Here is a 27,323-nt window from a genome sequence, read left to right on the forward strand (position 1 = left end):
TACTACTTATATACATGAATTATCCACTCATTTAAAGTGATTTGCTGGATCAAAGCCTTTCTGTTACAATTAGAGCAGCAGAGCTAAAATAATAGTAACTCCAGTTTGGAGAAAATAATAGACCAAAGGAACTGCATCATAAAGATATTCCCAGAGAGGAAAGGGAATAAAAGATATCTGTAGGAAGTGTCCATATAACTACACCACATCAAGTACAATTATCTGTTCAATTTCTTTTACCTAGAAGATTCAAATAAATTTAATTTCAAACCTTATAAGAAAATTCTCCACTAGTTTGGTTTGTATGTGGGCTGAAGATGTTAATGCTGCAGAAACTTGGACAAAACCCGCTTTAAAATACCACTTCTGGCTTTTAACTGAGGTAAACAGAATGTATTATAAATCTCCAACATAGCCTATTGAAGTGTCAGAGCAGCTTGTTCAAAGCAATACATTCACTTTTGAAAGATTTTTGTATTATAATCGAAAATTCTCTCCCTCCGATGCACCTGAGAAGCATTAACTTCTTGGTGACTTTAAGAACCAAATCCTTTAATACAAACCTAGCTTTTCCCACAGGCACTTGAAAATATTTAGCATTTTTTCAGTTGGATGCAATTTTCATAATAAAGTAGCTCACTCGGCTACCTGACACCACAGACAAAGACGCTGAGTGAGCAGCTCCTGCCAACTTAGAGCATGAGTGCAACCCTCAGTTACATATTAAGTAGGCTTTGAGACATCCAACTGCTGTGACAATTCAAGTACTTTATGTATTATATATTATTGCCATATATTTTATTCATTATTCATAACATATGCATTTTATTCTGTAATGTCCAGGCACAACTCTTCTATAGTCCATGTCTTTCAGTCAACCTTAATGCAGCATACAACAGATCTTACATTTATGTAACATTTAAATTCTACCTTTTTGACAAGTTTTTGGATACCAAAGTAGCTCTTTGCTACTCTTCTGAACAGCACCAGCCCATCCCTATTTATGCTGCTCCCTATGTTCATTTCAATTTCACTGGCAAACTTTGCAGAAATGTATGGGAATTACATATATTTTGTTCTCTGCCAAAATACTCGGTCCAGTCCACCGAATCGGAAATGTTCATAGTTAACTGCACCTCTGGCAGTTTCAAGGGTATAATTTTAAACCTATTGTATATTTTGTTAAATCAAACCCTGCAATGATCCTGTTTTACTTCCATCCACTTAGCCTATTAATGCAGGCTAATACTGCATGTTCTTGTGGCAGCAAAACCTAAAGTGTACCAGGAGACTCTGGTGATAGATTACATGTACATGCTGTGTCATATCCAATTAACTCAAATTGACTGTGTACTGCATTATGCTGTTAGTGCATGGAAGATCAATAAATATGGAGAAAATCCAACGAGGCGCTCTCCATTCCCATCCAATTCTAGTAGGTCTGAGACAGATCATGCTCCTATGATGTGTGTGCTGCTGCTGAAGAGGGCAGGTGGTGCATAGACACCATTCAAACTTGGCCTATTCAATCTAAACTCCTCTAACTCGCCATTCATGCATAGCAAAACACCATCTGGTCCTATTTTGCCTCCAGCAATCACAGCTGACCAAAAACGATAATAACAGCTGTTGCAAAACAAAAGCCAAACAAAGGGGGGAGGGAAAGGTTAGAATGCAGTCCAGTGCTGCAAAATACTCCATGAAGTGAGAAATGGAAAAGGAGCCATTCAAATAGGAATCCCCATTGAAAAGAGTCAGTGCAAGACTTGTGGTTAAACTTGAGATATTTAATCCATCTGTCCTGCAAACCACAATGGTCAGGTGATAATATAAAATTGAGATTATGTTGCACAGAGGTATTTAAAGGCTTTTTTCTCCAAGTTAGAAACTAATGACCCTGTGTCAGCTAAAAATTAAACCTCCTTATGTTCTTTCATCATGTGTCAACCTGGGTTAATGTGAAAGTAGAATGTGGTTAACCGGGGTGATAAAGCATCTGAAACCTTGGGAAAAGAAGGGAGCAGTTAAGTGCTTGTAAATGCTATGAAGGAAAACATTCTTTAAACCATGCACGACACTGAAATCATACGGATTATTGCATTTTTCCTGTATAAGTTGCATATCAAGCGATTTAAACTAACAGTTTTATTTATGACCTATGATAGCACAGTTATTCACTTAGACTTAGGGAACATGAACACAAACTTGAACAGTTTGAAACACAAGATGTTCTGCAATATGCTATTGTGGGTAATGTAAAATATAATTTTGTAGCAAGCAGAGGGATGCTCCAGTTTTTCAAGATTCGAATTTTGATATTTGGAATGTAAAGACCTTCTTGATTATTAATATTATTTTTTTTTTAGCTGCAGTAATTAAAACTATTTTTCCTGGAATTGAACATCAGTAGTTCAGCAGCTCTTAATCAAATGTGATAAAACCCAGGATTTATGAAACCATTTAATGAGTGTAATAACACCTGCTTCTCGCTGCAAATAGTTGAAAACAGACTTCAGTTGTAATTAACTCTTATCACTAGTGACATTTTTCCAACGATACTTCATAGGTCTTCAAAATGACAATTATAGAACTAATACACAATTACTGTCACATGCAGTTTAGCAATTATTTCTGAAGACATTTGTCTAAAGGTTTCAAAAATGACTTTAAAATGGTTCCCTTTGTTATGTAACATTGGTTAAAACTGACACACACAAAATCTCTCCCAACCAGCCTCTGTTGTGCCATTTCTGATGCAGACAGGCTTCCTTGCTCTTGGAATAAACACCCTCCATCCCAGACATTATTAGATATCATGCTAAGGCTATTAGGAGCATGGGTAGCTGTCAACTAACACCTATTATGAAAAGCTTCAATTTATACATGATTTTTTTCTACTCCAAGAAATCTATAAATTTATAATTAGAATCTCTTGCTGTTCAATATTTGTACATAATAAACAGAGTACCGGAGAATGATGAAATATTGAAAGATGAATTCTTTATGAGTAAACTCACATGGTATAGTACCTCTTCCCTCAAGTCTGGCTGCAACTTTTTGGGGATCTGTATTCCATTATTTTTGGGTTGTGGTCTGAGCATGGTAGCCATACCTCAAAAAGGATTAGGATTCTGCTCAGGTTTGACACTTGCTGTTTTTAATTTTCATTTTATCATAAGCAGTTTAAGATTGTTGCCAATGGTAATTTGCAATTTTTATCAAGACCTCTTCATTATAGCTTCTGACAGGACAGATGCTGTAATTAATCATGCCAGACAACTGGGGATAGTGGTCAGACTGCACTCACAGCACAGATACTGCAGGCAAAGGGAAAGAAGAAAACAAAGAATCTCTTTTCTGTCCAGAGCAAAAATATATGAACAGCACTAATAACACACTGGATGTGACCATCTCCAAACCCTTCATACAAAACACCTGCCCTCTCCATCCCCACCTCCATCATGTTCTACTTCTATGAGAAAACAAAAGTCAGAGAACTCAGGACCAGCCCGAGTCAAGAGCTGGAGGTTTACAGAGGGAAGCCCACAGCAGTACCTGCGTTCACATCTGAAACTCTCAGAGAAAACCACAGTTTGTGCTGATTTGCATCTCTGAACACAACTGCTGAGAGACAGGTCCACTGCCCTGCTCCTGTAGATCCACATAAGGAAGGCACCATGACTGCTTTGTGACTCTACCACCTGCTTCCTCCTCCTGAAGTTGCAGATACCCCAGAGAAGGTGCCTGGGACTCCTCATCGGTGCATCCTGATGGATACAAGAGCCAATGGCTCGTTCTGCTCTGATCGGTACCTGTTTACTCAGCATGTCTGATAAAAACCCAAAGCAGTTAAAAAAACGTCCAAGAAAATGTTTGCAGAAGGAAATATTTCTGGTTTTTCTATCAAAGACTTACGGTTCATCAGTTTTACTGAAATGTGTTTATTCTATAGCAAGATAAAAGCATTTATTTTAGATAAGCAAAATACAAACAACTTAATTGCTGCTATCATAACTCATAAAAAAGTATAAAACAGCATAAAAACACAATAAGCAATGTAGCAATTAATAAATCATGTTACCAGTGTTTACATTAAAGCCTCATTTATGAAAACTTTACAACACATGATATGAAAACTTACAACTTTTAAAGAAAATATTTACATTGATTATTCGGTTGTGGAGTTTCATTTAAATATTCTACTGGGTTTACAGCGTATTAATAACTCTTGCATTTCTTGTCTTAGCTTTCTGAAATAACAGTTTTATTTAAGTGCATTTCCCTTTTAAAAATACAGTGTATTAAATCTGAAACTCATCACTTCGACACAGAATATAATATTCACATTTGTTCTGTAATTCAATTAACATAAGAGGGTAAATGTCAATATATATTTTCTTACAAACTATGGCAGGTTTATTTAGAGAAATGAAGTGAAAGGTTGGGTCAAACATTTAAGTCCACTTACTTGCATCTGTTTTTCTGAAGACATTTAGAAGAGAAAAAAATTAAGAGCTTTGGCAAAAATCTGTGATTTACTCTATTTTTTCATGACAAAAAATGCCATCAACTAACTCATGTCATACAAGTACGATTGTATGAAATCCAATCATCATTTTACAGGTAGTTACAACTGTGCTTTAAGGGCTTCATGAGTTCATACTGCCTTGAAGTGCATTATTCACTTTTAGAGAAACAAGGGTTATAGCATATAACTCTGAAAGGCCATTTTGCAGTCATAAGGTCCAGGTATTTATTAGGCCAGTTGATTCACATATTGTAGGTAAAGCTTAAATAAATTAAAAAGGCATCACATGAAAAACAGCTTTTCTTTTTTAAACAAAATGATTTATAGTCAGCTAAAAGATGATACACAGCTACATTGTAGTTCTTTATTGCCTATCTAATAGACACTTTAGAGGATCATTTGATCTGTTATGCATCCCTGCATAACTACCATCAACAATTTACAGTTTTCAGCCAAATATGGTTTACCCCTACCCCCTCCATCAACACAAAGCCATGTTGCAAGACCATTTATCTTCAGAAAATACTGACCTGCGATAATACTTGAGTCTGTGTCTGAGACTGTATTTGTGACTGGTGCTGCTGAGGTGCTGGCTGAGGGCTCCCAATGGCCGGGATGGGAGAAGTGATCTGCGAGGCTCCGGGAGAGTGCTGCTGAGGAGAAGGCTGTGACTGGTGTTGCATATGCTGCATTTGCTGCTGCTGCATTTGCTGAAGCTGTATGTGCTGCAGCTGCTGTTGCATTTGCTGTTGATTAATCTGCTGCTGAAGATGCTGCTGCTGCTGCAAATGTTGCTGCATGTGGTGCTGAAAATGCTGCTGCTGCATTTGCTGTTGTATTTGCTGATGCATTTGATGCTGATGTAGTTGCTGCTGCTGCATGTGCTGCATCTGTTGCTGCTGGAGCTGCTGTAAATGTTGCTGCTGGCTTTGCATCGAGGGACTGACTTGAGATGAAGACGGCGTTGCCACCATGTTTGTTCCCATAGAGCTCATCAGGGGAGCTGCAATGTTTGTTGGCATGTTTGGTGCAACGGTAACAGAAGCTACAATCTGGTTCATTGGCAGTCTCATGGTCAAGGGTTTTGGAGCAATTGCTCGGGGAAGGGGCTGTTGAAGAGTTTGAGGAGACACCGACACCGTCGCGTGTTGAGAAAGAGAAGTATTCAGAATAAGGGAGGAAGACAAATTTGTGGATGCCAGCGTTTGCTGAACAGAACGAATTGTCTGGGCCTCAGCAGATTCTGCAGCAGCCTGTGTTTGGAAAAGAAAATAATTGTCTTTTCAACAGAAAAAAACATTGTTACTGTTTACATGGAAATAAAAGTGACAGCTTCTCTGGGAGACTTCATCATGTTTTGTTTTCTATCAGAAAAGATCAATATACAGTCTGAAAACGATCACTGATCACCAATCCATTACATCACCTCTTTATCTGTCTCCCTATATGGTATCTCCAGTTCTTACTTGGACAAAAAACTAACTTGTGCCCTTTCAACACCAGGAAGTCACAGATGGCCCATACATTTTGTTGCTGAAAGGTAGAAATGGCACAACACTTTCTATATTTAGGTGTTTTAAAAAAACCCTCAAAACCTGTTCTTTGGGAGACAGCAGCATATCCCCCACACCAGTTATCATGGTAGTGTACAACTACCAAGAATTTAACTGACATGTTTTAGACATTTACCTTAGAATGTGACATTGTGCTGCATCCCTACTCTAAGCAATCATCTCGAATGAAAAAGCTACAGTAAGGATGTTTTAAGTTAGAGGAGATGAGATAAATACTGGACTCTAGGTGTATTTCCACCTGCAGTCTTCCCACAAGTTACTTGGCAGACCAGGTCCCAGGGTTTTGGGGAGCAAATATTTCTGATGGTTTTGAAAAGGGAACTTAGGACTGGTAAAATAAAATCCCTCAAAGATATTTAGAATACCTATTGCCATTGAACTTAGCATTGTGATACCAAATGCTTTTAGAATATTATCTAAGTCCCAGAAGGAAGAGAAAAACACAGCTTCTTAACACAAGCAGAAGAAATCTTTCAGCTTTCAAAAACACACGTGTATCATTTCTGCTGTTGTATTTTTATTCATTAATTAAAATACACAGCAACTTTCTGTATGATATAATAATGCTCTGCAGTTGTACATTCAAATAAATATTCTCAGGAGTTAGAAGACATCATCAGCCTCTGTTGTTTTCTTGTGACTGAATATGTTTTGGTAATTGATCTTCATGAAATATTATTAGAGGAATAACCATCTTGGTAATGTTTTACCCGTATTTTAGATGTCTATAAACATATTTTCATTTATAATATTCAGATGCAACAGATCTACAACCCAGATAGTGCTGCCGGCCAGAAAGGTAAATTCTCAAATAAGACAGCAGAGCTTTGTTTCCTTCCCAAGTTTTATTTTAACTCAGGATCCACTAAAATACTCCATGTGGCTCACTGCCAGTCTGTTTGTAAGCACTCTCCAAATTCAGAGCCACCACGCATTTTTTACCCCTCACCTGCAAGAAATGTTTAAGCTTTGTCACACAACAACTGCTCTCCAGCCCCACGCAAAGCAAGCCTGTCTTTTGAGAAGCAGCACTTGAGGAAAAACAAACCTCTGCAAATAGCTTGCAAACGTTAACGTAAGGAGGTCAGTATATTTTTCATGACTGAATTTTGCTTTTGTACTGAAGCGCATTACTTTGCCTCCATAGCTCAAGGAGGATGTACATTTACAAAGGTCTTTTTTGGTAATTGTTAATATGCACGTAGAAAGATGAAATTATTTTTGGAGAGACTAAGCAGGGTTCAAGCAGCAGCACAACATCTTGTAGAGCTGTATGACAGGAACCCTAGGATGCTACTTTCATTTTGCACATCTCCCCCCCTCACCACCAAATATTTAAACACCATTGCCAAAAGCTCACTTACATTACATGGAAGGCATTATTAGGCTTACCTTAGAAACAAGGCTTGCTCTATAGGCAGCAAGTGCCTTTAGGTATTCTTTTTTGGCAGCTTCAGTTTTTCTTTTATATACCTATTAAAAAGAGACCACAATTTCACCAACTTCAACTATTAAGATGTTTTTGCCAGAATGCTCTCTAAATCACTTGTGAAGAAACAAAAAACACAGGCCAAAACCCCTGAAAACACTCTACTATTAGATGTGCTTTTTCTTCCTTGAAAGTTCTAAATATTCTTGCAAGTGGCTACAAGATTTCAGCTCTACTTCCGAGACTTGCACTACAATTTATGTCAATTATCATGAATAACAAAAAGCTGCTGTCTGATATCAGTCTGAGCAGTCGACTGTTTTAAAAGACTAGCTATGCACACTTAACCTCCCCAGAAAATGGTATTTTAATGACACTAAGTAACAGGGATATTAGAACACTGAGTATTTCGGATGCCAAAATGTATCAGCAGTAGTATACAATGCCTATGTATTTTTTTTTCCCAAACAAACATCTGACCTACATGTAAAAACATCTGTATACGTTTAGAAAAGGGGGTTCAAAGAGCTTGTACTTGCCCCATGCCCAGCATGAGAGAATCATACTGAGTTAAACAAGAACAGATAGGCAAAAACGAATAAATCTTTATTTTCAATCATCAATACATTTAAAGTCCACCTTTAAATGATGTTCCTTATTATCTGCTACATCATACCAAAAGTTTCCAAATGTATTTCAGAAACAAGTACCGTTCATCTCTTGCCAAAAGGTATCCTATATGGGAAGCTACTCTTCCATTGAAGCTTTTATTAACTGTTACTGGGAGCTGAATGGAATATCAACAGGCAAACAAAGGATATCTTTTTTAACCTCCTTCAATCTGTATGCAAAAGTTACATGTGTATAAGAAGAAGAAAAATCCTCAAGGAAGTACAAAATTCATCACTCTGTACCAAGTTTGAGTTGGAGATAGCATTTCACACATAAACATTGTAATGAGACACAGAGGATTGCCTTCAAAGGTTGGAAATCAACACGCTTTGTAACAAATTCGTAAGGCAGATCAAAGGAAAATGGTAAATATGCTGTACCTTCTTCTTTACTGACTTATTAATAGCAAACAAGAGCTTTGAAATAGGAATCATCAAAAGATGGTCTTAAGAGGAGTCTAGGACACTATCACCTGAGCTCTTTTACAAACTGCTGTCTAAAATTTAAAGACAAATACAGTCACTTTACCTACTGGCTCTTACAGTGTAGCCCTACAGAGGTAGAAGTCTACATCAGTAAATAGCATGGTCTACTCAGAGAAGAGGTTAAGGGGATTTTTTTACAAGGATTACAATATTCCTTCTTGTGAGACAACCCCGAATCAATTTTTTACCTGTTTTTGTTCTTCTCCTAAACTGTCCCACATCGATGCCACTATTTTTGAAACATCTCCAAATGTAGCATTCGGGTTCTGCCCTTTAATTGCAGCTTGTGTATCCCTGAAGAAAAGGGCATATGCTGACACTGGCTTTTGTGGCTCATTGGGGTCTTTCTTTTTCTTCTTCTTTGGAGTCTTGGGCTTTTTGCCAGAATCTGGGGCAGCTCTTTTTTCTCCAGTAGCCTAAGAAACAGTAAGAACAATAACAGTCAATATATGCATTAAGTCACATTAATTACAAAAAATTATTGACAGTCAGCCTTAATAATATATGGAGAAAGCTACTATGTATGCAATTTGCAAGAGTCCTGTTGTGCAAGCCATTCTCCTACTAAATAGTTCTTAGTCCCAGCTTGATCTCATTGGATCTACTGGAACTAAATGCATGAATATTTACTATTCATTTTAAGTATGGCTCAGAGAGTCAAATCCTATGAGCTTGACCTGAAAAAGTACACCCCAATGCTAATTTGTATTAAAAAATTACTGCTTAATTCATAGTAAATTTTGAATAGGCCATCTATGTTTTTCCATTAGGATGTAATTTCAGCAGCAGAGACTCCAAAGACAAGAGCTTGGAGGCATTTCCCAATTCCAAGACTTAGATTATCAACTTAGACATGGGTCAGGGATTAAAAAACCCACCTTTCAGGCAAAATGCAGCAGCAACCTGGCAGTTTCTATGCACCTGCAGTGAGCACTGGCTGTGTCCCCCCACACCCTGGTGCTGGAGGCTCCGTGCTATGGCCAGGCACTGGCACTGCACCAACAGCCCCCTCTTCCCTCTGGGACAAGGAGCTCACCAGCAACACACTCAGGGTTACAGCAACTGCTATAACAACATTTGTACTTCGTTTGTTGATAAAATTTTCCTTTTGTAACAGATTTATTTAAAGTAAAGTGTAAGTTAGCTAAACTTTCAGTTAGAAGAATGCTTTTTTTATTTCTGTCTAAAAGCATCTATGTTTTACATGACTCCAGAGAATACCAAAATGACAAAACTGTCCAAAGCTGATGAGTGAAGAGATTCACCAGATCTGAAAACCTGAAGCAAATTAGACCAAATATATATATATATATGTGTGTGTGTGTGTTTGTGTGTATATAAGTCTATTCTTGGTTTATTATTATGAAGTATGAAAACTTATTAAGTAAAGAAGCTAACCAGCAAGTTAATCATATTCCACTACGCTGTAACATTTGTACTTTATATGAGTGCATTGCAGCTGAGCTGATACCACCACATCCATGAAATACAGCACACAGAAGTGTGAAGCTTGCTCACTACAGCACATGGAATAACTTACTCTATTTGATTCATCTGCATCTTCTTCATTGATAGAGCTGGATGGGGAAGGAGTGGCTGATTTACTTGCAGGAGGGGAGGGAGAAGTGTGTGGTAAATTAGTGCCTCCTAAATTTAGCCCCAGCTGTGCACTGAGCTGAGACTGGTTAATGGTGGTGAGCTGAGACGGAGGCATAATTCCGGAATGAGCAGAATCAGTCATATGGACAATAGATCTCATAATCAGAGAGTGATCCTGGCGGTACTGGGAAACTTGTGTGTGACTCTGATCCTAAAAGAGATTGAAATGTTATTTAGTCATTAGCAGTCACCATACAGCAGTATTGAGTAAAGTTATTTTCATGGCCTTATAAGCCAACACTGTCAACATGCAGTTTGCTTCCTTTATTTTTAATGAATTAAATGCAGCAACAGTTACGACAATTGCCCCAGAATTCCCTTTTCCCCCACTTGTGAGTTTTGGGGGTTTCATGGTTTTTGTTTGTTTGTGGAACAAGAACTTCCCTATTTTTAAAACATATCTTCTCTTGATGCAGTAAGAAGTACCCACATAGGCAACAGGGAAACAGGCTGACTGACGATTTGGGGAAAACATCGCAACTGAGGAGACACAAACTGCTGTCAGATGCAGAAAGTAAACAAAACCAGGGCAGGGTGAGGGGATACACATAGAGAGAAAAGCATCTTTCTTTACTGACATTCAATTATTCTTAGCTCTTACAAGTAGCAGTAGTAGCAGGTATAAAACAGTCCTGTCTAAGTGGGATTTTAAAGCTGTTTTGAACACAGAACACTGTCCTGCCAGGTCTGGAGTGCAGACACTGCAGCACGCGGAGAACCGGCCCAGTAACCCTAAACACTCCTAAAGATCCTTGTTTGCAAGTACCACACAAAATCACACATTTTTACCTTTAATCAAACATGTGAGGAATCAGCACGTGATGTACAAACCAGTGATCTTATTTTTCTTGTACTCTGTGTGTCAGAAACACAAGTGCTTGCATGGTTTGGTTTCTACTGTTTCTTGAGGGCACAAACTGCGTCCTACATCTGTGCAGCATTTAACACATTTGTAAAGAAAAAGAAGCAAGACCCTGAAGGTAAAGTCAGCTGGAATCTTCCTATGAAAAACTCTTTTTTTTTTAACCACACATGGATCAATACACAATGAAGGAACATTTAAACAGAAAAGAAGATTTTTTTTTTCCAAAGTTAATAAGAGAATAAATAGCTCACAAATTGATTCAGCAACCTGATTAATCCACAGTCATTGTTTGAACAGCCAGAAACATGAGAAATAAATTAGATTTTGAAAACTCTTTCATTATTAATAACCTACACTGCAATTAGTAGCAGGTGCAATGCTCCTTAATGAAATGACACAGAACAAAACAGCAATTGTGGGAGCCTGGAGTACAGCCCACCGGACTTCCACAACAGAGTCTGACCTTCCTGGTGCTCTCTTATTAAGTATGGATAAGCCCAAATCAGTTTTCAAAAATCTGTGTCAGCATGGAGGTAAGTTTAACTCCAGTGACTTTCCTCTTACTTTTTACAATTCTGCCCTCAACAGAGGCAGTGTTTCTGTGCTCCTGGAAGCCTTTCCTTGCCTGGGACAAGCATGGCAATACAAGGAAGCCATACATGTGTTAGAGAAGGTGCACACCCCGCCTCATCCATCTTTACACACAAGTGCTGCAGCACACTGCTTCCCTAGAGCAATAAATCATATTAATTCTGAATTTGACATTCATGTGTCTTTCTGCTGAAGCCTATACAGAAAAAAAAATCCTTCTTTAGCATAAAAGTACACATAGTGTTGCACCTGGATCCAGTACAGATAAAGTTAACCTCACAAACTCATGATCCTGATCCTAAGCACTAGGGCTCACCCTCATTTTCCCCATGCTTTCCAAGCCATTGCCAGCTTGGCTTATAACCCATGCCATACCACACCACACTGCTTTCCCTACTTCTTGAATTCTTTTAATATTTTCAGTGAAGGACTGTAGTTCCTTAGAGATGAGTGCGTGTGCCAAAAGTAGAGTACTTGATACAGAAAGATCAAAACATCAGACTTATTGGCTGAAATACACATTTGCTTCAGGGCACCTTTCTGTGAAAATTTACTACCGTTAACTACAGGGTCATTTTGACTGTGACTTGTATTGGCAGTGGCATCTGGAAGTTATTCAAAGTCTTTTGTAAAACGATATCACTCTCTGCCCATTACTCCAATCATTTTATTTTACAGACATGAGTTTATGGCAGTAATTCTGATGGTTTTTTCAGCAAAGCTGAAGATCATCAGAATAACCTTCTCCCGTAAAAATTAACTTTCTTCATTATTGTGCAGACAGTACTTCCTTGGAGGTGTTCTACCCTAAAAGGGTGGCTTTTGTTCTCCTTCTATTGCTACACAATACAGGCCTTTCTGGCCTCTACACTGAGGCAACAAAATGTGATGACATGGGTTACAAACCATTTACTCCACGTCTTGTCATTTTGGTTGCATCTATGATTTTATTGAGACTAAATTCTCTTGACTTGCACTGACCCAGAATCTAATTTTATACACAAGCCCATGAATTCTTAACTGTCCCTTTTTCTGATACTATTTGATGCTTCTGTGGTTTTTTACATCCACTTATTTAATTTCAGTTTTTCTTTTCTGTATTTTTTCCTAATTTCTTGAGCCATTTTTTTTAATCTTAAAAACTTCAGTAAAAGCTAGAAGTGACAACAACAATATTTTTAAACTCTATTTAGCACCAAACTGATAAGACATATTATATAAAAGAAAATGTTTCATAAAATTTCCAATCCCTTATAATTTACATTATATGTGTGTAACACACATTATATGTGTGTATGAAAACAACTAACATTGTATTTCCTGCACTTAAAAAAAAAAAAGAAAAGAATGGGAATTTCATTTTACTTGGGTATACAGTGTTGTGGGCCTCAACAACCTATGGTACTATGAAAGAGCTTTCAGACAAGGAAGTATAAACCATTTTTTCTGTTTGTACAATGGTTTGGCAAGTAGCAAGAAGGTAGCAAGAAGCTAGTGGATAGCAACACTTATATTTTTATATAGCTCCTGAGCAAACAAAAATTTTCTAAAGAGGGACTTATAATCAAAAACCAAAAATTTCCATCAATTATCTTAACTCTTATTTTTTCCCTGATAGTACCAAACACCAATAACAAACCGAAAGGATCAGTGGCATTTCATCATGCTCGAAATGTTTATCAAAGAAACATTTAACAACAAAAATCATCCTATATCAGAAGCATGCATGGAAATGCAAGTGCACTGAAGCATCCACATGACATCTTAATTATGTTACTATATGAAATTGAAAAACTCATGTCTCCAAAAATAATCCACTGAGAATCCTGGGAGAATTTTAGAGAATATCACAAGCTCTTTTACATAAACTTAACCAGAAGTAAAAGTGATATGCCAGTATTATGAGCATTCAGGATTTTTGGTAACATTAAGCAAAAATGACAGATTAGTTCTGACAAAAATTCATGAACTTCTCAAGCAGACAGTATCAAGTTTTGATTAAGCCTGATCTGCTTTACAGTCTTAGACTGAAGTTACGCAAAACCTGGTGATCTTAACACAAGTCAGGCAAAGCTCAACCACTGGTTTACTCAGCATGACAATCAAACAAGGACATTATGTGTGAAACCAAAAACCAAAGAGAAATAGCTTGTGTAATTCTCTGCAGACTGGAATGACTTTGACTCAGACCTTTCTGTTGTCATCCTATGAGTGCTACAAAAAAATTAAGGTACAGAGACATTTTATTGAGGGGAACTTCAGAACCAGTCACCTCTCTGGCCTCTTCAGCTACAGGGCAAGGGGTTAATGACTCCTAAATGAAAGTGAGTAGGGTTGGATTAGATATTAGGAAGAAATTATTTAATGTGAGGGTGGTGAGGCACTGGAACAGGTTGCCCAGAAGAGCTCAAGACCAGTCTGGATGGAGTCTGGTCTAGTGGAAGGTTTCCTGCCCATGGCAGGGAGAGCTGGAATTAGATGAGCTTTAAGGTTCCTTCCAACCCTAATCATTTTACGATTCTATGATTCTAATTATATACATGGATTAGAAAAAAAGCAAAATATGGTCCAAAATGTTTTCCCTTCTCAAAACATCTTTACGGTAATTGTATCTAGGCTCACTCCCTTGCACAGCTCTTACCAGTCTGGCACACATTATAAAGACATTCAGCATTTGGTGCATAGAAGGCCTCATCAAAGGAACCTTAAGGATATCTGTACATCAAACTATCCTACTTTCAACTGTTCTAATCTATTTAGACCATCATGCCAGAGAAGTCATATTTAGTTGAGAGGACACATGTTTCATGGCATATGACAAATATATAGCTTGTTTTACTTCGATTTGTAAAATAATAACTAATTTAAAATTGATAAAATACCCATTCATGAACAGACACTGGAAAGCAAACAACAGAGCAAAGAGACTTAAGAAAAGGAATGTGTAAACTCCCACACTTTATACAGTATTATCAAAGGTGTTTTTCAACATACCCTTGAGTACCAAGGGAAAAAATTACAGCAATAAAAGATAAGTTCATTCTTCTGTTAGCAACTCATTAAGCATCCAGTACTTAGTAAACCTTGTAAACAGTATTTATTTTGACAGATAAATGCATCCAGCCATTACATTGAGAGATGCCCTAATTTCCACTTAACTACTCTGTATTTTAAGAATCATTTCCATACTATAGTTTTATCCTGAACTTCTACCCTGATACAATTTTAATCTCTGGGAACATTCAACAAGATAATTAAAAATATAACTAGGAAATTACTTTTTAGAACATTTTGAGCAATACTGAAATCTTGACTAAAATCAATGTCTACAGCCTTCCACCATTTAAATAGGCAACACCTCCAGGAAGATTCTAGCTGTATCAGGACTGAGCCCATGGAAGTGCCTATAGGAGGAAGTAAGGCTGGGATCTGACCCTACACTGCATGAGTTAGTTTAAGGGAAGAGAGAAATCTGCCAACCAAAATAACTAAGCAATAACTAAGCAAAACCTAACACTTATGGTTATGCTCACTGTGCCCTGGTTTCAGAAGATGACTTAAGCCATTATATATTCTATTGCCTGAGGAAATTCATCACTGTCAATATAACATAAGCTGATGTAATATTTTAAAGGATATATTTAAGTTGAAGTGAATGTACTGCAATGTAAAGAGTGAAATCCTCTGTTGTCCCTGACTGTAAATTACTCCCTTTACTTTTAGGCAAGTCAGCATATCTCTAGAAGAAATCCTCAATACTCTTTTTCTCCACAAGTAAAGTATAGATAAAAGAATCCATTAATCTAAATTTTTACAGGATTGGAACTCACTGCCAATCAAAACAAATCAAACTAACAGGATGCTTTTCTCTGTCAGAGATTAAATCCTTACTTACTACAAAACAGTTGCACTTGATACTGCCACCACTGAAGAGTTGTCCTTCCTCTCCCCTCCACAGATATCGCCATCACTAATAGATCTGTCAAAATGTAGTTATCAGAAGATCCTACAAGCAGCAGCTTCTTTTCACTGGCAATGAGAAAACTCCAATGTTCTACTTCATGTCTCTGTAGAAAAGTAAACCTTACCCCATTTGATTCCCAAATACAGTCTACAACAAACAGTACATGTTGATTCCTAAAAAAAAAAATAAATGTCTCCAGATCTAAGAGATGAGTTGGTGACAGGACGCTCACACACATTCTGCTGCCTGAAGAACATGAAGAATATGCAACTTCTTGGTCTCTGGGCTCCCCCAGTTGCACTACTCTCTTCTGTTCACACATAAGCCTCAGAAGGGATATGAAAAGGAAAAAAAAAAACAAACCAAAAACCAAAACCAACAAACATGAGTGGCCATTGACTGGTTCCTCAAAACTGAGGAACTATCTTTTGTTCTGGCACCCTCAGGTGTCTCTAGAAATTAATTTCCTTCTTATGTGACAGAATGCCCTCATACAGCTGCAATCTCCACGTTAATTTAACATGTTTTGTTGGAATCTTTCTGATTTACTGTTCCTTCCTTTTCTTTGTGGTCTGGTCTGCAACCAGGCTTGCAGGGCCTCCTTGAATGGCCAGTGTTCCTCATCCTCCCCCGTGCAGCACAGTCCTCCCTTCCCAGCAGACAGCCTGATGCTTGTTCAGATTGCACAGATGTTAAATAAAGTCCTCTGCCCAAATCAAGGTGCAAATGAGACCAGATGCCAACTTTAGTTTGCAAATTAATTGTATAGGGTAAAGAGAGAGAGGAACAAGGAGAGAGACAGTGCAAGTAGAAGATAGTTACCGCTGTCCAGTTGGTCCTTCAGTGTCCAGGGCATTTGGCGGTGGGTGCCACCCTCTTCACTCTCTGAGTCACTTTGTACAGTCCCTTACTTGCTTGGGAAGCAAAGGTGGGAGTGACTTTCACTCCCTCGTTAGCATGGGAGAGGAGAATAGATGTGGTTTTGCCATCGTGTATGCTCAGGTCTTAATGCTCAGGTCTTAATTTGATGGTTGTTGGAGGTCTGTTCTGTGGGTTGTACAAGACAAGTACCCCCAAAATCAAGCATCCTATTTGTGACCCCACTTCTTGCACTTGCCCAGGTATTCACTTGTTCCATAATGGGCCACAACAGCATTGCAGTGAAAAACATCAGTTTTATCTGCCTGCCCAAGGCCAGAAGTGAAATTTTGTCCCTTTGTGCTTTGTGCACAGGCACTGGTGTTTTCTGCAACAATTTTCACCACTGAGGGCTTGTTTAAGGCATATTTCATTAACTTTCCTTACACCACTTATGGGGGTAGTAGGTGTGATGTGAGACTATCAAACCACAAATGAAAACAGCTTCTTCTATGGAAGCACATTCAGGGATTAAGCAGTAGGAGCACACTGCCACCAGGCAGTGCAACACCATCTCAGAGATGTGATTCCAAACTGAAAAGTGCCCAGGGACAGCGCCAACCAGTCCAGGTACCTGCTGGACCAATACAGCTCCAGGTCCCAGGACTCGCTACCTCTGCAACATGAGGCTGCAGCCTCTGCTGGAACCAGCTCATTCACAGCATGTTAGCTGTGAATCTCCAATAAAACGCTGCATTATGTGGTGAAGAAGTACTGAAAACTCACAGCCAGGCCAAAATCACACAGCTGCCAAACTAACGGGCAAAGACTCTTCTCTGAAATGCTTACAGTTCTTACTGGAGATGCCCCACCACCCTGGCATGGAGTGTTTTCTCTTTGGGAACTCTGTTCCTACCCTGTTACTTTTCTGTGACCCCGCAGATTCCTCACTCAATCCCCAAAGCAGGCTGAAGAGGTGACACTTTTTGGCTGCCTCAGTTGCTACTGAGTCCTTCTGTTCTTGCAGACAACCACAGGACAGGCTGGTGATAGCCCTCCACCCATCCACAGTGGCTGCTGCCAACCTAATTGATAACTGCTTTATAGTTTAATCTTTGCACTATTTTATAGAAGCATTTAAGAACAGATTCTCCACTCTTTTCTTCCCAAACATCTACCATACTTTAAAGCATATTGAATCACACTCCTTTTGGACAAGGTACCCAGCAGCATGATCACAATACATGTGTGACTCAGATCACAGATCTGGGCTCTGATCTGATGAGTCTCTTGGCATGAGGAGCTTCTCTCCAAATTAGCAGTACAAGCTTAGGTCTGCTGTATGCAAACAGTGAAGACACATTGCAAACAAATCCTGGATAGTTGAAATTAAGCCCCAGAATGTCAGATAAATGCTGTTAGCAGTTTTGTTACAACCTCTGCAACTTCAGGTGCTTCAGCTCCCAAATCAAAGGCAGACTTCAAAGGTCCTTATTATGCAGTAACATGGGGAGAGACTGCAAGGGAGCATGACAACTAACAAAGATTATCAAAGGTAACAAGAATTGTGCAAGGATTGCAGGGGGACAGACTTGGGGGCTACATGGCATTTGTATGTTTAAAAATTGCTGCAAGTGTTGGTGGTTATGTTCAGGGGTACTTTGTGTTTTGGGGGATTTTTCTTTTCTATGCATTTTCTTTGCCTGTTGTTTGTTTCTAAAGCAAATCAGAAAAGTAGGTCTCATTATGTTTTGTATTACCAGACCCAGGTATGTTTTTCTTCCTGCTACCTGACAACAAAGAATAATTTAAAACTCTAAAGAGACTCCACATTTCTTCATCACTTGAGAACTTGAAGTGGAAGCTGAGTATTGGGTAAGCTGTCCAAGGGGAAACATGGGTGGTAACAGCAGAGAATGGCAGGAATTTCAAAGGAAGTTTTCAAATTTCACAAGAGCAGGAGTGGCTGGACCCAACAAAGCCTTTGGCCAGGTACAACATATTCAGACCAGCTGCAGCATATGCCTCATTTGTCTGGCTTAAGAAAGCAGCACCTGATTTGAGAGTTTAAACTCAGGAGGAATAGCTTAAAGCCATGGCCCTGGCTTAATGCACAGCTGGTGTCCACAGTCATACACATCCAAGGTCCTTGTGAGCTCAGTTCTCAGGAATATCAGAGACTCTGCTTCTGCTCCCATTCAGCTTTTCTCATTTTCTCCATATTCATATGGCACCTCACAATATTTTCTGGAGCTGATGGGTCTTGATTTAGGTACTTCTTAATATAAAATAGTTACAGTCTTTTCCTCCAGACTGTTCTGCCAATGTTGCACTGCTTCTCTTCTTTCATGCAGAAGTCCCTCATGTATCCATACAGGCAATAACCTACCGGCTTCATTTTTTTATTATTATATTTTTAGTTGCAGCAGTGCCTGCTATTCAGACAGGTGCCTTTGGTAACTGCTGCCACTTTGCAATGGACAGGTCCTTTTTAGCAGTTACTATGAGTTGCCTGCTTCTAAGAACAGCAGAATACATTTCCCTTTCCAACCACAGCAGCTCATTAACAGATGGCCAATCCTGTCTGTACCAATAACCAAGGAGGGAAGAGCACATCTTTCAGGAAAGTAAATATATTATCCACACTGAGTATTACAATGTCACTGAGGGTATGAAAATCTTCACACTGTTATTTAGTACATGATCAGGCTAACACCATCTTCATGTCAGGTCAAAGTCAGAACATGGAGCCCCTGTGCCAAAGCCACTGCTGCCTCCAGGGCTCTCAGCCATCATCCACCTGCCCCCAAGGCCCCTTCAGCTGTGCACACACATGCTCTGAAAGGTAACTACAAAATGCACAACTGCATCATCAGGTGTAAAATAAAACAGTTTATTACACACCAAACCAAATCAAACCAAAAAAAACCTCAAACTTACTCTGTTAAAGACTTGGAAGTTCAAAAGCAAAGCTCCAACCTATGTCACAGCTCAGCTCAGTTGGAGCTCCCAACTGAGTCCTAAAAATCTCATTTTAGAGTGTCCAGCTTGTTCTGTATATGCCCAAATGTCACTGATCTGAGCCACCAGATCATCCTTTAATTGAGTGTTACTTGAGATGTATTTTTCCCGGTACCACAAGTTATTAAAACCAGCAGTGGTAACAGCTGCCATTTGTGCTGGAAAGGCCAATACAAACCAGACTAACGTTGTTGATTTAAAGCCTGAGCTTAGCAATCCACCACAGCAATCGAAGAAAAAATAGAAATAAGAAAACACTAAGAGAACCTCTTTTTCTAGTAAGATTAGTTGCTCCTCTTATAAATTAATGACTATAAACTTCTGAAATTTGTTGTATATTTTTTATCAAAGATGAAAATAAACACATTCATAACAATAACAAGGGCTTGTTTTAATAGACCATTCCAGGCGTTAAACACATTAATGACCCATGAAATAACTGGTTCATCTACAACACATTAAACAATGTTGTTATAACATTTTATTAATGGAAACCTACTCCATTCTCTCTAGATAGGAGATTACTGACTGGGTATTAAAAGAGAGATGTAGAAATAAGTTTCTTTATAAAGGAAAATAAAACATGTAAATGAGAGACACCTAGTCAGGTGAGTAGTCAAATAACTATCTTTTGCCAATTTTAAAGCAACCCTTTTAGCTTTTAGTCTTGCAATCTCCTGTTAATCTATTAAAGTTAATTAGTAAATTGGGAATATAAACTACTAAAAATACTTAGAGCTGTAAGTAAAAGATACCACTTTTCTGAAACAATAATATTTATTTTGTATATAGCCTTTAATAAGCTCAAATTTACAACTCATCTCTTTAAAGTCACATTGTTGAGATGTTTATTTTAAAAGTCTCTTAAAAAGTCTCTTCTTTAAATAAAAGCAATAGTCACCATCCCGTCTTTGATTTGAGCACATTGCCACTCCTAAGGAGTAATGTAATTAAAGATGAGCATATTCCACTATGAATTAGCCTTATCTGTGCAGAATCCTGACTGCAACTGGCAGCACTGCAACAATTATAAAATATAAACAGGCTCAAATCTTCATCAAATAGGAAACATATTTTCTCTAGCAGCATAAGTAATATAGGAAGCAATATATATAAAACTATCAGTCTGGTTTTGTAACATCTGTACGTTTTTGAATAAAAGGAAAAATCAGACTGAAAAGAGACAATTATTTTACTGTCTGTTTCTTAGATATCAGAAAGAGAATTTTGAAATTCATCAAAGCTAACCTTCTGTTATGTACAACAGGCTAAGCTGAAAAGAATGTTAACAAGTTCAATTTTCATTCAATCAGCACTACTGCTCTCTGAAATGTTTCATTGCAGGAAAGAAATAAAAATAATCTATATGGTAATTATGAGGATGAATCCCCCAGTAACTTTCAGCTACATGAAAGGTCAGTTCTATTCAAGATATTTTATCAGTCCCCTGCACATACTCCTGTCCTGTCATTTTAAATCTGAACAGCATTTTATTTTCCCATTTACAGCTACCTGCAGAATTAAGTACTTAAGCCAAATAAGAAAAAAAAAAAAAAAAGAAATGTTGAATGCTGGCAAAGGCTATAATAGCATGGAGATAAATCGTTCAGCTGCTCTCCCTCAAGCCTCTGGGGCTGCAGATTTTTCTTCTCCTGGTGCACTGTGGGTATTCAAAACTTGTTCAACATGATTTCATTTCATTTCAGGCACTGCCTGAGAAAACTAAATTACAGAATCAATCATACAGAAGGTCAGAGTGAGACTTCATTACAAGTATTGCATGCTTGCATGAATATCTTTCATTTATGACTGACCCAATATGTCACAATAGCTGTCTAGTAAAAATAATCCACTTTCTGAAATTGATGTACTACTGATGTCAATGCTACTCAGCAGGCTGGGCAGATTAGAGAGAGGTGTTAAAAAAAGGAACCCTCAGGAGCACAACTTGTAGTTTTATAGAATTGCCACAGTTTCCAGATTAAAATAATTTTTCTATGGGCAGCTCAACAGAAAAGAGAGCATTAATATAAAATATTGGGGGTTGATTTTTAATGAGGATATAGCTGTTGATTTCTGCTTATTTATATTCAAGTATTTATAGGGATAATATTTGCATCATGTAAATCCATGCATTCTTTGAAGTCAAATGTACATCAACACTCCATTTTGCAGTGACTCCTTTTTGAACATTAGAATTTTATTTGCATATTATTAAAATATTAAAATTAATCAAAATGCCTCCGTTTTATCTCCTCTTTTTGTTGCTGCTGCCTGTTTCTAAACGTTAAAAAATGCTGTAAAGATAATTGTATTGTGTTTGTTGCCAATAATAATGAAGTTAATCAGGATTGTGACAAATTGTCATTCTTTTCATAATATGTATACCTTAATAGTAGAAACAATGGTTAACTCACCAATAAAATCTTTAGTAATTGCTAGGTCACATTTATGCTGAGAATAAATACCTTTCTTGCCCCATGAATGATATTTTCAATATAATAATACACAAAGAATATGTTAAAAAAAGAATGACTTTTTTTTTTCTTTTCTTTTCCTTTTTTTGGTCTTCCTGTGGGAAATATGTGAGATACTTGCAGAGGCATTATGAGGTAGCTAGCCAACTCCATACCCTAAGGGAGACATAGGAAAACCTTGACATAACCTATTTTTAACCATGCCTCTGGCGATTCTGCATTCAAGTTTATAGGTGAACATGTCAGGTAGTACACAGAAAAAAGCCAAAGACACACAGTATTAATCATAATTCTGTCCGAGCACATTTTATTTTTTCAACGTTTCTGATTTAAAATCTCGTGACATTTCTTCAAGGTGAAATTCTCCTACCAGGCTTCGCAACAGGGTAAGACTACATTTACCTAAATTAAATATTGCTTACAGTAAAGCTCTCTAATGCTTCACAAGATAAGCAATAAACTCAACGCAGTTACTATTAAAATAATTTAAGTTTGTATTCAGCTCAAGAAGCTTTAGTGATTAGCAATACACTATTAATACAGCGCTTAAATAAGACTATCCTGGTATCGCTGGATAAGAACATTGTTCTGTAAGTGTATACGAACATCATAATTATTTTACAACCCCATCTTTAGTTCTTTCAGATATAGTAAATTCAATTGACCATGAAATGAAATTTCATAGTCAAAATGCCTCCTTTACATTTTTTTATTGCTGCAATAAAGTTTTTATAGCTCCAAGGCAAGGTAATTCATGAAATGTCTAATTTAAAGATGAATTCTAATATTATTAATAAATATTTAGCATTTTAATAAACTGCATATTTTTCACATAACATATGATATCATGTTTTCGTTTTTTATTTTCTAAATACAGATTAATTGCTGAAAAATTTGAGTACTAATGAGAGCTATGTGAGTTCAGGGGAAACCTAGGCAAGGACCCTCTGTTAATATGTTTAAACTTCATGAAACTACCCAGCATTTATGAGCAGACTAGGAAAAGACTACTAACTAGAATACAATGGCAGGGGCCACTCCATCTCACAGTATGAAACAAATCAAGCAGTCGTGGGGAAGTGTCTGACACATAAACCTCCCTATGTGGCTCCTCCATATCAAATCACACAATTTCTCATCAATTCTCTGCAGCAAAACTGCACACACGTTCCCAATCCACAGCTTTGAACTGGCAATCACCCTAAAATATACCACTGGACTACTGCAGTAAGAAGGCAAGAGCTCCTCAACCTGTATGGGAACAAATCCTTACCAATGGAGTCAGTGTAAACTATGCCATTAATTTCTACATTGCACAGTTGAGGAAAAAGGCAAAGATGTAAAGCCTCCCATTCGGTGCAAGAAGAGGTGAGCAAGGAGATATCTAACCAGGAGGCCTCCTCTGGTTGGAACTGTTAAGGTGACATCATTTACTCATGGAAGAATCACATTCAGTGAAAGGATGCAAAATTAACAGGGCAAAACTGGGTCAGGTTACAAACCACTTGGTAACACTGAGAGGATACTCGTACATGTAACACAACACTGATCCAGCCCACAATATTTATTATACATTTCTGAGCAACTTTCACTGTCTTCAGGGTACACACGCTCCATTACTTTTGTTTTCAGGCACAACATTCCTAACTCTCAGGTTTTGTTAATCCGATCATTAGAAGTCACCCTACATGTCCAGTGCAAACAGAATCTCAAGCAAAATGGGATCTAAAACAAGTACCATGTCCTTCACGGCCTGTTTTAGGGAGACCCTGTTTTGGATCCACAGAACGATGGAATTCTGTACCTCCTCAGGAGTGGGCAGTTTGTGGTTCACTCTGCATTAGTGCTAGCTACCCTGCATGACCTCCAAAGAAATATTAAAACTTGCCATGAAGTCATCAGCCTGTAGAATTACAGAGAAATATTTGCTGCGTGTTGGTTTGTAAATCTTTAACTAATTTTCACTTGCCAGAAAAATAAAAAAGAAGATTTACATGAAATCACAACATAACAACATGACCTTTATTACAGTCCAGCTGTAAATAATGTGTTTTCACTACACCAAGTTTAGCAAAAGGTCCTATATAAAATAGCTAATCAGAAAAAAATATGGTTGATGTAAAATATCTGTTCAAGCTAAACATTCACTCACTCTTCAAGATGCAATACAGAAGCTAATTCTAATTGTAACCACTCAGTCTAAAGTGCTGAGTAGGATAAACTGGCTCACAGCTGTGTCTCATCACTGGGAGTGTGAATGTTACTGCACAAAGCCCTCAGAAACCCACAATGGGAGATCCCCCAAAGCTGAAAACGAAACACAGCGAGAAAGTGGAAACTGCCCCGTGTACCCTCCCATGGAGATCAGAGCCCTACAGTGTGTGTAGGTTCTGGAGGGAACTTCATACATTCCTGGTTTTGATTGCTCTGATTAACACTGGAATAAGCCTGTCACTGTCACCCAGCCCTTCACACCCAGATCATCCCTCCCCATTCTGGAGGGCCCAGAAACAGCCCAGGAACAGAATACCACCCTGCCCCAGCCTCTGTGGCCAACAAGAGCACTGGACAGAAAGTCTTTTTATGGCCCTGTATTTCTGAGTATGATCAGGGTAATACATCCCAATCATTTCTGAGTTAAAAAAAATAAAAATCAATTTTCATTTATAAAGATTTAGTGGATAGAATATAGGGAAATACATGGTTTTTTCCTGCTGGCTGGATCTGTGTCCCAATCTTGTTCTGAGCTACTCTCAATACTGCACTTTCAAGATTTAATGTTGGCGCTCAGATGTGGGTCCTACACTTCAAATACAGACAAGCAACTCACTCTACATGCTGTAGTTCACCCTGGCCAACCCAATGGCCTTTCAATTCTTGATGCCAGTGTCAACTGTATAGCACATTTTTGAATTTTAGGAGCACTTAGGATGCACATGGGGTGTTAGTGGTGCCCAAAATGAAAATTCTTTGTTTATAAACCCTGATTGCTTCTTCACAGGAGATCTGTTCACTCAGAGTATAGTACTGCACTGCACATTAACAACTATGTTTATCTTGCTGAATCCACCAATATTAAACCCTTAACCATTTGCCAACTGCCTTAGGGAACTGAGTAATAGTATATCATTGTTTGCCGTGTACCACTGACGACACGTGTCACTGTTCATACACAACACGCCTGCAGCACATGATACAGAGCGCTGGCAAAGGCTTGGTCAGGCTCCCCAGAAATCATACACATCTTCTGAGAGGTCAGTGAAAACTGAGAGATGACACAAATCTACATTTGACAGACAATATTAGGCAACGGGAACACACAAAGAACCGCACCTACCATATGCAATCCATTGCTGTGGATGACACCGTCTTGCTCCACGAGATTTCGGGATATTGTAATAGAGGGAAGATCCAAGCTCTGGGGGGGGAACTGAGGTGTAAATTCATTTCCTTGTGCAGGCAGCTGGTCACCAAGGCCCTGAAAGGGCAGCAGTATATCTGCCATCCCCAGTGCAGGGTCTGACTCAGGTGGGGGGGTAATGGGTGGGATTTCAAACTCCTCGTCCCCAAGGCTCGGCGTATGGAACGTCTGCTAGAAAAGGACAGGACAAGGCAAACCACGTTAGGGCACACTGAGCTCAGCAATCACCTCCACACCCACAGTCCAAATCTTGGTTTGTTCTATAAGCAACAAAACTTTTAAGTTTAATATGCTGAAGGGGTTTGTGGATCATTCCAATTAAAGATTTAAGTCTCATTATCATATGGTTTTAATGCAGTATCAGTATTAACAGTTTTTTAATGTGTATTTAATTAGCAACATCTGTCTGTTGTTAGTCCGAATATCAGCTACACTGGATTTGGCTGTATAACAAACTGCCACTTTATTGATATGTTAGTAAAATGGCACAAACAGCTTACATTACTCTCATGCTTCATAAAACACTGACGATTTTGTAGCACACACAGAATTCAGCACTGACCATTTCACATCTTTTGTCTCCCTTTACCCACTAACAAACATGAAATATTATCATCCTGGTCTTCATTTCTTTTCCATTCCCAAAATACAATTAAGCCTTTTAAACATGGGTTGTAATTTGGAGGAGAAACATATAAAAGCGTGAGGGTGATTACAGCAGCTTCCAGTGCTTTCTGAAGCAAGCCAGCTTTGTTTGAACAGTAGGTTTGTTATGAACTAAACACCTGTTAAGATGCCTTGAGCAAAACATTTACTGCCAGTTATCTTCAGGGTTTGTGCATGTTTGTACGTGTGCATGTGTCTGTCAAAGATAATCTTTATTCAAGTAGAGTCTGTATCTGGCTTCAACATTGCTGACTTTTATTTGGGAAACAAATGAGCTACGCTTATTCAAATTTTTTGAGAGTTAAATGAACTTTCATATATTATTTCAGGTCCACTGCTACTTAATAATAGAAATTCAGTGCTTGAAATTAGGCCATTTTAAATGTACCGAAATCAGGGCTGTCTTGATGAAATTGGGCAGTTGGCAATCCTAAAATAGGCACTCTTGTCTTGTTCTGGACATGCAAGGCTGCTCTGGGATTTGTTTGTTTGCATTAGTTCACAATTCAAGTTGGAGGGGGAAGAATTGTTTTATGTATTAATTACATTGTTTGAAAGAGTGACTTAATGCCAGTTAATTTAAAAATGATAAGTTCAGTGAAAGATCTCATTAACTGCTGCAAATTGTCATCCTTCAAACTGTTAATGATGATATAAATTAATAACCGCTTGAGAGAAGATGGAAACTGAAACACAAGAAAAACCTTTGCTTGCATATAGAACCTGTCAGCTGTCATTATTGGTCTCACACCAGAAATGATGAGGTCCCAGATTGCTGCAGTCTGCAGCACCATCAGAGTCTGCTGAGACTCTGCCCATTTCACTCCAACTGCAAGGCTGTAACTTAATTCTGGATGTGAAGGCTGGGCCTGGATTAGGGAGACGTTTGACTTCCCCGCTGCTATATTACAAAAGGTGTGAATTTTTCTTCCCATGGACAAACACAAAGGATGGATTGGCCAGGAGAAGTGGCTGGCTAATGAACATAACCCTATGGCTGCATTTGCAGTTATTTTGGCACTAATGTGGTCTAGTAACAGATGCAACTGTAATTTGTGACTCATTTGCTACCCCATTACTGCTTAATGAAATCTAACATATCACATTAACAAT

The 27,323-nt window shown here is 38.2% G+C and overlaps 1 protein-coding gene across 7 annotated transcripts in view; it reads right to left on the bottom strand.

Annotated features, from left to right (window-relative positions):
- Positions 1–3,925: 3,925 nt before the first annotated feature.
- TOX3 (TOX high mobility group box family member 3) overlaps positions 3,926–27,323 on the bottom strand; it is a 78,113-nt gene continuing 54,715 nt past the window's right edge. For 4 of the 7 annotated variants that reach the window (XM_032701488.1, XM_032701490.1, XM_032701493.1 and 1 more), the window contains exons 3-7: positions 25,461–25,715; positions 10,229–10,498; positions 8,877–9,104; positions 7,495–7,575; positions 3,926–5,781 (exon numbers count right to left, since the gene is read on the bottom strand). In XM_032701488.1, coding sequence (XP_032557379.1) covers positions 5,044–5,781; positions 7,495–7,575; positions 8,877–9,104; positions 10,229–10,498; positions 25,461–25,715 — 1,572 coding nt within the window. In that variant the 3' untranslated portion in view covers positions 3,926–5,043. The remainder of the gene's footprint in view (positions 5,782–7,494; positions 7,576–8,876; positions 9,105–10,228; positions 10,499–25,460; positions 25,716–27,323) is intronic. The other 3 variants (XM_032701489.1, XM_032701491.1, XM_032701494.1) reach the window with 1 other exon arrangement.

This window comes from Chiroxiphia lanceolata, chromosome 13 (genome assembly GCF_009829145.1).
Source record: "Chiroxiphia lanceolata isolate bChiLan1 chromosome 13, bChiLan1.pri, whole genome shotgun sequence".
NCBI lineage: Eukaryota > Metazoa > Chordata > Aves > Passeriformes > Pipridae > Chiroxiphia > Chiroxiphia lanceolata.